Below are 11,229 nucleotides of genomic sequence, written 5' to 3'. Positions count from 1 at the left end.
CCGGGTTATTGATAGTCGCCATGTCAAGTATGACGGTCTATCGTTTCCTGCTCTCATCTTTCAAGCAATCGATACTTTCTTTGGCATGAAACGCTATCTTATCGACGAGAACATGATCCGTCACATCCCGGTCCGCCAGCGCGAGTTTACGAGCGTCTTGAGACGGCACTCTATCCGCGCCCAGGTTGAAAAAGGGGAATGTGAAGAGATCCAGGCGGAGATAAGCAAGCCTGTGCAGACCATGAGAGTAAGCTCATTATCATACACCATTCCACCATTCCATTCTCATAGCCTGTTCCGCTGACACTGTGTCCAAAGGTCTTCCGCGCGGCACACAGGGCGCGAGTAATCCCGTACCTGAAGCAGCCAGCGCCAGAGAGACTAATCATGACGACGGGCAAATCCGTTTTGGAGAACGAGGACACAAACGGACTTGAAGACGCCTTGGCCCCGCTGAAAAAGATGATGACGACTCAACTGCAGGAGACTGTCTAGGTGCTGTCTGAGATGAAATGTCAGAAGGATAGACGATACGGAAGTGGCAAGCTGTGAAAGGAACCTTGACTTAAGCATGCAACAAAAACCCACATGGTGATTTCTTTTCCGAGAAAAGTCAAGGATGTTCGCAAAGCGCTTGCACTACACAACCCACGTAGCTTAGCAGGCTGTTTTTACTTTTTAGTTGTACACCGCTGCAGCTACCCTAAAAATCGTGATTCCTTCATCCATTGCAGAAATATCTGGACGTATGCGTGCTCTCGGTAAGACAGAAACGGGAGCAAGGCCGAGATTCGTCTTGCATCAAAGGCTAGCTCGCAAAGTGAAAAAGAACGCTTACCGAAACAAGTATACCTCAAATTATGGACAATTTGAAAATATCGCGTTCGTAGAATCATTACTGCACACTCACCTTGTTTTCTGGGCGGCGCTCTCATTTATGTATTGGAAAATGCCATCTTCTCGTCGCCGCAACTCCCGCTGGGCCATTGTTGTTAGAATTTCAATAGTGTCGCCGCGGCCTGTCTCCCCGGCATGGCCCCCGGTACGGTTCGATGCCGGACTGTCGTCGACGGTGTCTATGTCCATGGAGCAGCGTGGGGCTGCCGTGTGCCTTACGAATTGCCGGAGCGACTCGCGGAGATTCTGGGCCGTCTGGGAGACGATCTGCAGATGGATTTCGGCGGCCGACTTTCTCGATACCTGCAGGCGGATGCCTCCAATGTTGATTTGCGGGGCTTCTTCGGGTGACGCAGCCCGCTGCTGTCGCTGCTGCAGCGTCGCGGTGGGACTACCTGTGTCCTGCAGCTCGTGTCGCAGCTTCGCCATGGAAAATTCGTAGGCCTCGAGAAGATAGCTGTAGCAGCTCAGTATGAGCAGAGACGTCATGCCGTGGCACTTGGCAATCGGCATCGGCGGGTAGCATGGCCCATTCTCCTTGAGGCGCTCAAGTGTCTCGGTCATCTCGGCGCTAAGCCTGTAGATGACCTCCATGTCGTCGGTTATGTTGAAGGATACGGCGAGCGACTCGGACAAGGCGATGAGCTCGGTGTGTGTGACTACGAGCCGGCTGTGCAGGCTCTCGCTCTTGACCGAAGCGGCGGCAGAAGGCACCTCGCTGCAGGAATGGGTGTTATGGTGTGTGCCGCTGCTGGAGCGGCGGGGGCTGTCGCCCCCCAAGGACGAGAACAAGTCGGTGGCAGCATTTGAGCTTGCGGTTGGTGTCGTAAGCGTACCACTGTGTATCGCCTCAGCGATGGGCAAATAAGACTGTCCGTAGTCTTCTAGTAAGGGCGGGTGGTCCCACAAGTAGGCGGCAGTGTTCTCATCGGAGTGGAGGTTGCTAAAGAGGTCTATGCTGCAAGCGGCAGACGAAGGCAGGGTGATGAATGGTTCGTCAACTGTGTCATGTCTGTGAGCTTTCCATATCAAGTACATGTGATGCAAGGGCAAGGAAGAAGAGCAAGGTTCGCGACATACTGCTCGTGGCTGGGGTTGGGCGTTGGCTGGGCGAGCTTGACTGGCCTGTCCCGCGACCGAGCGGACGGCCAGCGTGGCCACGCGGACTGTAGTTGCAGACTGCGCCTGACCGTACGCACTTGTGGCACTGATTGGACGACGCATCCTTGGTGCACCGCGTTTTGGCGGCGTAGCAACGATCGCAGGTGGATCGAATAAGGTTCATGCTAGCGTTTCTGGTGGTATCGCTTCAACGCTGGTAGGAAAGCGAGTCGACCATGAAAAAGCGGGCGTCTTCCGGTTGCGACTGGTTGCGAGGCAAGGCTGTGCACAAGGTAGGAGGTACAAGGAAAATACGAAATGGAACAAACTGCCTTGCCTGGTCTGACTCGAGGAACGGCGCTTGGTCAAGGAGTCAAAGAAAGTAATAAGAGAAAATGAATGTCAAAGTATAGTAGGAGCAACGAGCAAATATTCATTCTCTACAACATAGGCTGGCGACGAGGATTGGATAGCGGCCTGCTCCGTACAGGGGCCAAAACGGTAGCCTGGTTTTTTTAGCGTATGGATTTATTACGGTGCTGCATGAGTGCAAATTTTTTTTTGGCTAAAAATCGCCTAAACCCTTAAAGTAGTTCTTTGTCACGCTAGCAGCGTCGGTACCTACCTAGGTACATATGTAGGTAATTCTACATTGTATATCCACCAAAGAAGTGTAGTCATCTGCTTCGCGTTCCGAGGTCTCCTTCCAGTAGGTATAGTGTGGTCCGCTCTTGGCGGAATTTGAGGCAATCAGAGGTCGTAGACGGGTTTTCCACATCACTGACATGTGAACTAATCGTTATGGAGTATAGCGATGATTTAAGTGGATAATTTGAGGCGTTACTGGGGATCACCCTAGTCTGAAGCTCTCCCTAACTTGACTCTTAGGGCCTATAGTTCATAATTTGACCAAATCATACAACGGCCGGCTGGCCCAATGGCAAGGCGCTTGACTACGAATCAAGAGATTGCAGGTTCGATCCCTGCGTCGGTCATATATTTTTGTCCTATTTGTATAGGATCTTTACTGCATTGGAGGATATCTTTTTGCTGTTATTTATTGGTTAGCAGTTCAAACTTTTATCGAATGACAGTACGGTTGCGCTCCTCTTGACCCAAGGCTCAAACAGTGTTCACTAAAACAAGAGACTTTTTACATAAATTGGGTTATTGAGGGAGAACCTTGCGTAGGGATGGGGTAAAGGGTGGGGTAAACGAGGGACTAGTTGCTATATCCAGTGGATGGATAAGTTAGTCCATCTGGCCTTGGTGTGTGTGCCTTTGAAATAATAAAAAGATATAGAGATATAGTTGCAGCCAGGCCAGGTAAGATGAACAGTAAAAATAGATTAGTTGAATTTATTTCATATATCTTCATGTAGAGAAGTCTGATCTCAAAATACAAGTACAAAACTGGGATAGGTATTTAAGCGTTTCTACCGCAATGGTTTGTTCAGCAATATCCTCCTTACAGTAGCTAATTTTAAGCCATTAAGAGGGTGAATTGGGAGGTGCACAGAGACTTGTGAGTAGGGTCAGTTTAGAGAGACGATTGATCGTATTGGTTTCTACCATAGCATCCATCCAACCAGACTCTCGAAACAGTGATCAGTCTCCTCAACAAGATTACACCTTTCACCAAGCTTATTGCGCTCATTCAGAGCTTCAACTTTGAGCTTCTCAGCAGAAACAGCGTCACCCAATCGACGCTCTGCAATCCCAAGAAACCACAAGGCTCGAGCGAGATGCCCCTGCATTTCAGACACACCTCGGCTCATGTCAATAATCGTGCGGAGCATTTTTGCAGCTGAAATATTCTCATCACTGGCTAACAACATCCGAGCAACTAGAAACATAGAGTCGGCCACTCTAGGTCCTTTATCGCCGTAAAGTCCCCTGCGAATGGAAATGGTTCTAGAAGCAAGCTGCTGGGCCTCGTGTTTCAACCCTTGAGCATACTTGATCCTCGCCAGAAGAACAATATCTCCACTGTGCTTGGGGTATCTGGACTCAATGATCTGTTCTTCAGTCAAGTTTTGAAGTTGCCAGCATTTCTTCAGTGCCACTAGTGCCTCGTCTGGTTGTTCCGCTCGGAGGTGTGTCATGGCGTAGATCGCGTATGTTCGGGCCATGTGAAGCGGGTTGTGGGCATTGTGGATAGCTGCCGCTTTTGAAAGATATCGAAATGCTTCGGTGACCATTCCTTGCTCGGTATAGCTGCACGCGATCGAGTCGTACACGTCTGCAATAGGAGGAGAGTTTTCTTCCTCTGTTTGTTCTATTGCTCTCAATGCCTCCTGATAGGCACTTAACGCAGACTCTGGTTGTGCCAAGTCTAAAGCAATGTGGCCCAGAAGCCGACAAGCATGTGCGTAAGATCGAATGGAATGACTGAGGTCAAGTGAGAGACCATATTCGACGAAGTAGCGCGCATTCGTTGGTTGCTCGCGTTCCCAAAGGTATCTTGTAACGTCAGAGCAAAGACAACATCTAAATTGGACAATTTGTTATGGGGAATTCGACTCACGTTCCAGCACGGAAAATCAACTCTGCAAAGAGCTCTATGTTGGTAGGCTTGAGAGAATGCGTCTCAGCTAGATTCATAAGCCTGGTGACATGGGGCAAAAGTGTGTTGCAGCTTTGCCATGATTTCCATCCGTGACCTTGCTCATTTGTCCTTTCATTCCACGAGTTTGGGAAACCGGAAGACACCAGTTGAATTACACAGTCCAAGTACGTTGATATTCCTGCCTCAGGCAAAGCCCAGAATACAGTAGACTGCGTGAGTCGGTCCAATGTAATTACTTCTAGTTCGGGTGATCGAACAATGAGCGATGCGTCTATTAGACCCGTAACAGCACCCCTAAACCTGTTCATTATAAGCAAGAGGCCATCATATGTGTAAGGCAAAAGCAACTTACCAAAGATTATTTGACAAGAACTCCAAACTTGGATCTGTAAAATTGACTTTCGGGCTGGAAAGTAGCCATTCCGGTATCGAGTTGGGATCGAAGAAGGCAAGCAGGTACAGCAGTATTTTCTCATCAGCGGACAGAGATCGAAAAGAAGTGTCCCAATCCGTGCTCGGCATATGTTCGTATTCTGAAGACATAGCTGATCTGGCGAATATATTGTCAGCTAATCCTTTATAGACGAGCAGCACCTCATAAAAATAGCCACAGCCCTTTATAATCACGAAAACCATCCGCAGAAGTGCGGGGTTGCTTTTTTATATTGTTGTATTTCCAACCGAAATCCCTTTTTATTCTGGAGTATAATGGAGGAAAGCAGAGGATGGATTACTGTAGACGCCCTATCACATGCTGCTCATCACATAAATTATGAATTGTTGTCACCGCATGAAGCTCAGCATGGCTAAGGATTAAGCGCCCGCCAAGGCCAGCTACGTGAGCGTTGACGTCGATGTGCAGTTTCCAAGTCATATAGTCATACATGGTGTACACTGAAAAAAAAATGCGGCTATTCACTTGATCGATCGTGTTACTCTCATTTTCAATCGAAAAATTCTAATAAAACCCTACAGACGACTTTCTTTCCGTTGAACACGAGACTGAGGCAAGATTCCAAATCAGATCGGCAAGCCACAGACACTCGGTTAAGAAAGGATCCGTTTTAGCACGCTATATATTTTCATATAGACCAATAGACCCACGTTCTACGCATTTGCCCCACATAACACTTTTTGCTATACCCCATACGGAGTATAAGCGCCTACGATGTATCCCGTACACTTCGCTGAAAGCTGAAACGCTTGATGTCGGGGCTAATCCGGCTGGGGAAGTATAGTGGTGGGAATGAAAGGGATAGTCATAGTCGTTTCATACGGAAAATGCGATCCTGGTCAATATTACTCCTATACTATCCACAGTAGTCAAGAAATCATTTAGTGTTTTCACTTTCCCTATAATAGCGTCACACTATGGCTTTTATCAAAGCCGGTTAGTAGTCCGGCAGCCTATTCATTTGTGCAGAACGTTTATTAAGTGAGATACAGGAAAACGAAGAACCCCCAAGGTTTCTATCTCTAGGGTCTTGTTAGTTTTTGCTAAGGACTCTCACAATGACCTGCGAAAAATACAATCTGGAGTCAAGCTACACAGGACGAATACCACACATACTGGCATCGACATGAGCTGGTACGACGAATGGCTCTCTCGACAGCTGCAGAATCTACCTCACAGTCTTGTGCAGCTCCGAGTTGGAACATACAAGATTCAAGACAAACAGAGCCTAGATACTCTTTTTCAGGGCATTGAGGACTATTATGCGCGGGAAACTGAAGGGGTCTCTATCGATGAGATCACGGAATATTTACGAGAAACCGGAGTCTTTGATCACACAAGAGCGCTACACGACCACCAAACGCTTCTTGTCTTCGCTGCTCTTGGTTGGCGGTCTATGTTATATCAAGCTGCTTTCAACGTCTGCTCAATGCAAGAGTTAGCTATCCATCAAGATTCCGACCAACCACAGTCAGGTCTTGTTTTTGATATGTATAAAGTATCGGCTGAGCTTTCAGACCGCCCAATGTCTGTTCTACTGAAAGCTTTCGGCCACCTCCTACCGGCACGATCCTCGAATTCTCACTATCTTGCAAGTGAGACTGGCAGCATAGCATCTGTCTGGCAGCCCTTGCATCCCGAAGAGACCAACGCATACCTACTTCATGTCTTGCTTCGTGTCCAAATACGATGGGTCGATACGCTAGCACTTCACCTTGACTATGACAAGAGCACTAAGACTTTATCACTCTTCAGATATCCGTCATTTTGTCTTGAGATGCTTCGATCCCACGGGTTGATCTACTCCTTTTCCAGTATTGAAAGCTTTCCAGAGGATCCTCGTGCCAACGAAGAGGAAATTACGCAATTTCTACAAGAGGTGCTTTTATCCTATCGTCTTCTTTTTGCGCAGTCAGCCCCATCGAGGAAAATCTTTCGCCAAATGTATACGATGTCAGATTTGCAGAACTACCCGACCGATTCCCTGCTTTTTCAGTTGTGCACCCAAAAGCGGATTGGACAAAGGTTGACAATGCTTCCAGCTGACAAGCCACTCTATTTCGCTGCCCGAGACTTTCCTGTGCTGTATGACCGAATTGAGCTCATGGCAAATGATCTCAAGGACGCAAGGCCAAGCTCAATCCTCAGTCTAATGAGAGACAGACGTGATACTTTGAAGTACTGGACATTTTGGCTCGTGGCTATTTTCGGTGGCATCAGCATTTTTCTGACCTTGGTCCAAGTCATCTTACAGGGAGTGTCAATGCTATAAGCTTATATTGTAAATAATTAAGCATTGCTATTTCTGTTGCAGGGTGTATATAAAGAGAGTGAATTCATACTTCGCAAGTCGTTACACGGCTATTATATCTGCCAGACAACTTCTTAAGCAGTGTCTCTCTCTGTCCCCCTCCACCGTCCACCTCGATAAATCATTCATTTCCTTTCGTATCTTCCAGTGAAAAAGGCCCTCTGCCAACCTAATAAAAGTACTTCAGTCATGTGATCGATATTGTTATTCTACCCCGCTCCTAGCAATGCCCTTACCTTGACTCTTTCCCAAAATTGTATTGCACTGAAGGATTATCCAAAATGTCGATTACCCATATCGTTCTTTTCCAGTTCAAATCAGAAGTGGCCGCTGAGGATGTCCGCGATGTACGTTTTACCAAAAGATTATGACGCAGATGAAGTTGACTGTGAACGATGAACACTTCATAATGGACGTTAACAATTACCCCCAAAGGTCTGTGAACGTATGCTTGCTCTCAGGGACAGTTGCCTCCATCCCACTTCACAGCAGCCCTATATCCAATCGGCGTCTGGTGGGAAGGACAACTCTCCTGAAGGCATCCAGGTAAGTGTCCCTAGTATCCCACACGGGAAACTCCTAGGATATTTCACTAATGTATGATAGAATGGGATCACACACGCATTTGTCCTAGAGTTTGCGTGTGCCGCAGACCGAGACTATTATGTCGAAAGCGATCCGGTCCATCTCGCTTTCGTTGAAACTCTTGATGGGCTCCTTGAGAAAGCACAAGTCGTTGACTTTACCGATGGAGTTTTCTAAGTCTCTCAGTCGCTGCTTCGAGCTTCCACATATCTGCTACCTTAATGGAAAATAGAGTCTTGGTTTTGGTAGATACTGTGAAAGAATAGACCGCATGTCATGTTCGTTCCCGATATACATACTACCAATTGTTTCATATAGCCTACGGACTTTTCTAGTACAGATATATATCAATAGCCGCCATTCTAATTTTCTAATTTGACCATCTTTTTTACACCAATCCAAGACTTGCAGATTGACTGACATACATAACATAGATAAATCTAGAGCGCTTATGGGCCAGTCCTTCGTGTACAACCATACAACAAGAATGGATCCTCAGCGCGCGGAACCATATCCCCGGGCAAAATAGCAATGAGTTTAATAGCCAGGAATGTAAGCCAAGACTCAGCTCTGGGGAACCACCCTTGTGGGAGTTGGCCCACCAATAGAGTATTGTATTCAGGTAGGCGTCGGGTGCTTTAGCTGAAAACTCTAGATCTAGAAGGACCTTGCATTGCGAGGACTGCAATGCATACCAAACCCGGGCTTGGTCATGGATTTTTTTAACGTTTACCAGAATAGTACATGTTGGATACCAGAATACAATAGGATTCAATTGAAGGTTAAATTGAGTTCTCGTAAAGATATCAATGAGCGTATTTCTAAGCTGTTCATAGTTTTACTAGGTCTTAACTCAATGTCCGAGAATTCCCTATCCCTGCGGTCCCATTCAAGTTAGGACACGACTCTGTTTGTCCCGATGAAATAACCAGCAAGTATACCCGACATAGAGAGGTTGTAGTAGAAAATAGCTTGAATTGGTTCTGCTTATATCTTCCATCTTAAGAGTTGATAATATTAGAACACGTACAGAGTACTGCGTAATCTTATGCGAAGCTAACTAACCTTTATGAGCTGTTCTTTGACTCGGCATTGCTCCGATGCAAGGGAGACGCGAAAATAATAAAACACGCCAACCATTCCCGAGCCTCGCAGCCACCCGCAAGGTTCTTTTATTTCGATTGAATTGCCGGTATTTCTGGAACCTTTTAGCCGAGTTACTATTATAGCGAAACAAAGGGAATACGCGACAAAGAACGCCGAGAAGAGGAACCTGTCTTGGTCCAGAATTGCCAATGTGGCTGGAACATTACATGCGCTGGTGTTCCACCTGTGCTAATACAGGAAATGTCCTATAGTTGCCTTAATTGTCTAAGGTTGCGTATACACTTGAACCCGAAGATCAGGTCTACCAAATGCACTGAAATCGGAACCATTACTCCGGATATGGAGCACATTCTACCTAACCCTGAACAATGAGGTGGTCCATATGATAATCACTGTCAGTGACAAATTCATGATCGATCGACACGGCTACAGAATTAGTGATCGACGATGGATCTTGGGAGAAATGTCTAAAATTGCTTGCCGAGAACCGGCTCTTACGAACACCCGGTTTCCGAGACAAAGACAAAGGAAACGAGGCAAAGAGATATTCCAATTGAGCTAGTGAGCTTGCATGAAAAAGAAGAAAAATGTATTCTCCCCAGAGGTAGGGGCAAAGAATCCCGTTTCCCCCAGCTTCCAAGACCCTCACAGGGTTCATTCATGCACATATCCGACCCGACAAACGGGGACTTAAAGGGATCCGCAGTTGGTTATTATTGAAATATCGTATAAATAACGGGGTATACAAAACTTTAAAAGCGAGACGAGTGTCTAGGCCAAAAGTGGAAAAGGGGACACGAAGAATGAGAGGGATATGTTTCGCTAGCACACGAGGCTTCTCTTTGCTTATTCTCCCTTTTACCCCTTTGGTCTGGGCTGCTTTCCACTTGATCCACTGAGGGTCGCATACCTAATCTGCATGGGTCTCTAAAAGCATATCTTCCCTGCAGCCTGCAGGTCATGTTTTCCGTAATGCCCACCTGCTGTATTGCATCCGATGAGTTGCAGCAGATCGTGGGTATATTGTCCGCATACAGAGAGATACCCGTAGAAACGATCGTCTCGGGTAGTAAACACTTAAATTCCCAATAAGAGCCGAATAGATCAAAGGGACTCCAAGCATTCGGCAGTCTTTGCCCAAAGCCAATCCCATTCAATCCAGGCGCCCCAGGGAGGACCCACTGCTGCCGCCAGGGGAGCGACCTGCCAGATTGGTGTGCCGAGCCTGTCATCCTGTCCATGCCAAAGGTACGGCTGTCGCCTAGTCCAACCCGGGCGAGACTGTGGATCGGTTTGTCCTTGACACGCCGGGAAGAGCATGGATGTGCATAACTTCGTACATACTAATATATGTACTCTCGCCCGTCTCTTGTCTCTCTCATTCTCTAAGCACAGCTCAATGGTGTAGAGCAGTTGTGGACCTTTGCTTTTTTTGTTCCTTTTCTTTTCTTTGGGTGCTGTTATCCCCAGTCTCTCGTTTCGCCTTGTCGCTCGTTGTATAGAATTTGTTTCACCAAGTGTTGCCTTTATTCCTCATTTCCTTGTTCGCATTCAAGGACATCCTAACATCCTAGCTGGAATCGGAATTGTTCCAAGCTCCCGCAAACTGCCTAGTTCTTTATAAGAGCTCCTTGTCCACCGATCGGATCCATCGAACCATCAATCCAACATGGAATGCTTTCGGCAAATTTTCCGGTGTCTGAAGACACCTTTCAGACGCGAAAAGGGAAGGATTATTGAAATCGTAAGTCGAATGAAAACCGGGAACTGGTTTGACGTTGCTAACAAGTTCATGAAACAGGGTCCTCCCACTAACTTCCGAAAAGAAGAATTGCCTGCTTATTTCTCAGATGCCGAGTCAGTTCTCTCGCCCAGCCAAAATCTGACGGAACGATCAGATCTGACCAATCAATCACAGGACGCTTACGTCCCAGGACAGCCGCACAGCGACCGTAGAGAAGGACGAAACGACGATCGAAATGGTATCTCTACCATCGCCGACAACGAGCAAGATGCGGGCCCATGCTCGAAGGATGAGCGTAAGACTGTCGTCCACCTCCGAGAGCGCGTAAAGTTATCTCGATGGTGGAAATCCAGCCCAGCTGCAGGCCATGAAACTAAGGCCTCGGCCGAGTCGATCGGGATGGAGGAAATGCGAAACGCCTAATTGGCGTGGTCATAGGGAAATTGTGGATTGGTACACGG

At 47.2% G+C, this 11,229-nt stretch overlaps 6 protein-coding genes across 6 annotated transcripts; 4 read left to right on the top strand and 2 right to left on the bottom strand.

The window, feature by feature from the left end:
• Positions 1 to 85: 85 nt before the first annotated feature.
• On the top strand, positions 86 to 495 carry N7519_005477 (uncharacterized protein; the record flags this gene model as incomplete). Its single annotated transcript, XM_057292253.1, has 2 exons — positions 86 to 247; positions 319 to 495. The coding sequence occupies 2 exons, from the start codon at positions 86 to 88 to the stop codon at positions 493 to 495; spliced, it is 339 nt and encodes a 112-aa protein (XP_057147064.1).
• A 411-nt stretch (positions 496 to 906) lies between these two features.
• On the bottom strand, positions 907 to 2,121 carry N7519_005476 (uncharacterized protein; the record flags this gene model as incomplete). The annotated part of the gene is made up of 1 exon (XM_057292252.1): positions 907 to 2,121. The coding sequence occupies one exon, from the start codon at positions 2,119 to 2,121 to the stop codon at positions 907 to 909; it is 1,215 nt and encodes a 404-aa protein (XP_057147063.1).
• A 1,445-nt stretch (positions 2,122 to 3,566) lies between these two features.
• Positions 3,567 to 5,110, bottom strand: N7519_005475 (tetratricopeptide repeat protein; the record flags this gene model as incomplete). Its single annotated transcript, XM_057292251.1, has 3 exons — positions 3,567 to 4,461; positions 4,526 to 4,861; positions 4,920 to 5,110. 3 exons carry the CDS (start codon positions 5,108 to 5,110, stop codon positions 3,567 to 3,569), a joined length of 1,422 nt encoding a protein of 473 aa, XP_057147062.1.
• Positions 5,111 to 6,147: 1,037 nt separating this feature from the next.
• N7519_005474 (uncharacterized protein) lies at positions 6,148 to 7,293 on the top strand (the record flags this gene model as incomplete). Its single annotated transcript, XM_057292250.1, has 1 exon — positions 6,148 to 7,293. The coding sequence occupies one exon, from the start codon at positions 6,148 to 6,150 to the stop codon at positions 7,291 to 7,293; it is 1,146 nt and encodes a 381-aa protein (XP_057147061.1).
• Positions 7,294 to 7,613: 320 nt separating this feature from the next.
• On the top strand, positions 7,614 to 8,094 carry N7519_005473 (Dabb family protein; the record flags this gene model as incomplete). Its single annotated transcript, XM_057292249.1, has 3 exons — positions 7,614 to 7,679; positions 7,768 to 7,878; positions 7,939 to 8,094. The coding sequence occupies 3 exons, from the start codon at positions 7,614 to 7,616 to the stop codon at positions 8,092 to 8,094; spliced, it is 333 nt and encodes a 110-aa protein (XP_057147060.1).
• Positions 8,095 to 10,693: 2,599 nt separating this feature from the next.
• On the top strand, positions 10,694 to 11,191 carry N7519_005472 (uncharacterized protein; the record flags this gene model as incomplete). The annotated part of the gene is made up of 2 exons (XM_057292248.1): positions 10,694 to 10,768; positions 10,826 to 11,191. 2 exons carry the CDS (start codon positions 10,694 to 10,696, stop codon positions 11,189 to 11,191), a joined length of 441 nt encoding a protein of 146 aa, XP_057147059.1.
• Between the last annotated feature and the right edge of the window lie 38 nt (positions 11,192 to 11,229).

The sequence above is a fragment of the Penicillium mononematosum genome (assembly GCF_028829835.1).
Source record: "Penicillium mononematosum strain IBT 11891 chromosome Unknown utg000003l:1.0-8172316.0:1.0-8177699.0, whole genome shotgun sequence".
NCBI lineage: Eukaryota > Fungi > Ascomycota > Eurotiomycetes > Eurotiales > Aspergillaceae > Penicillium > Penicillium mononematosum.
This window is presented reverse-complemented; position numbering and strand designations above follow the sequence as displayed.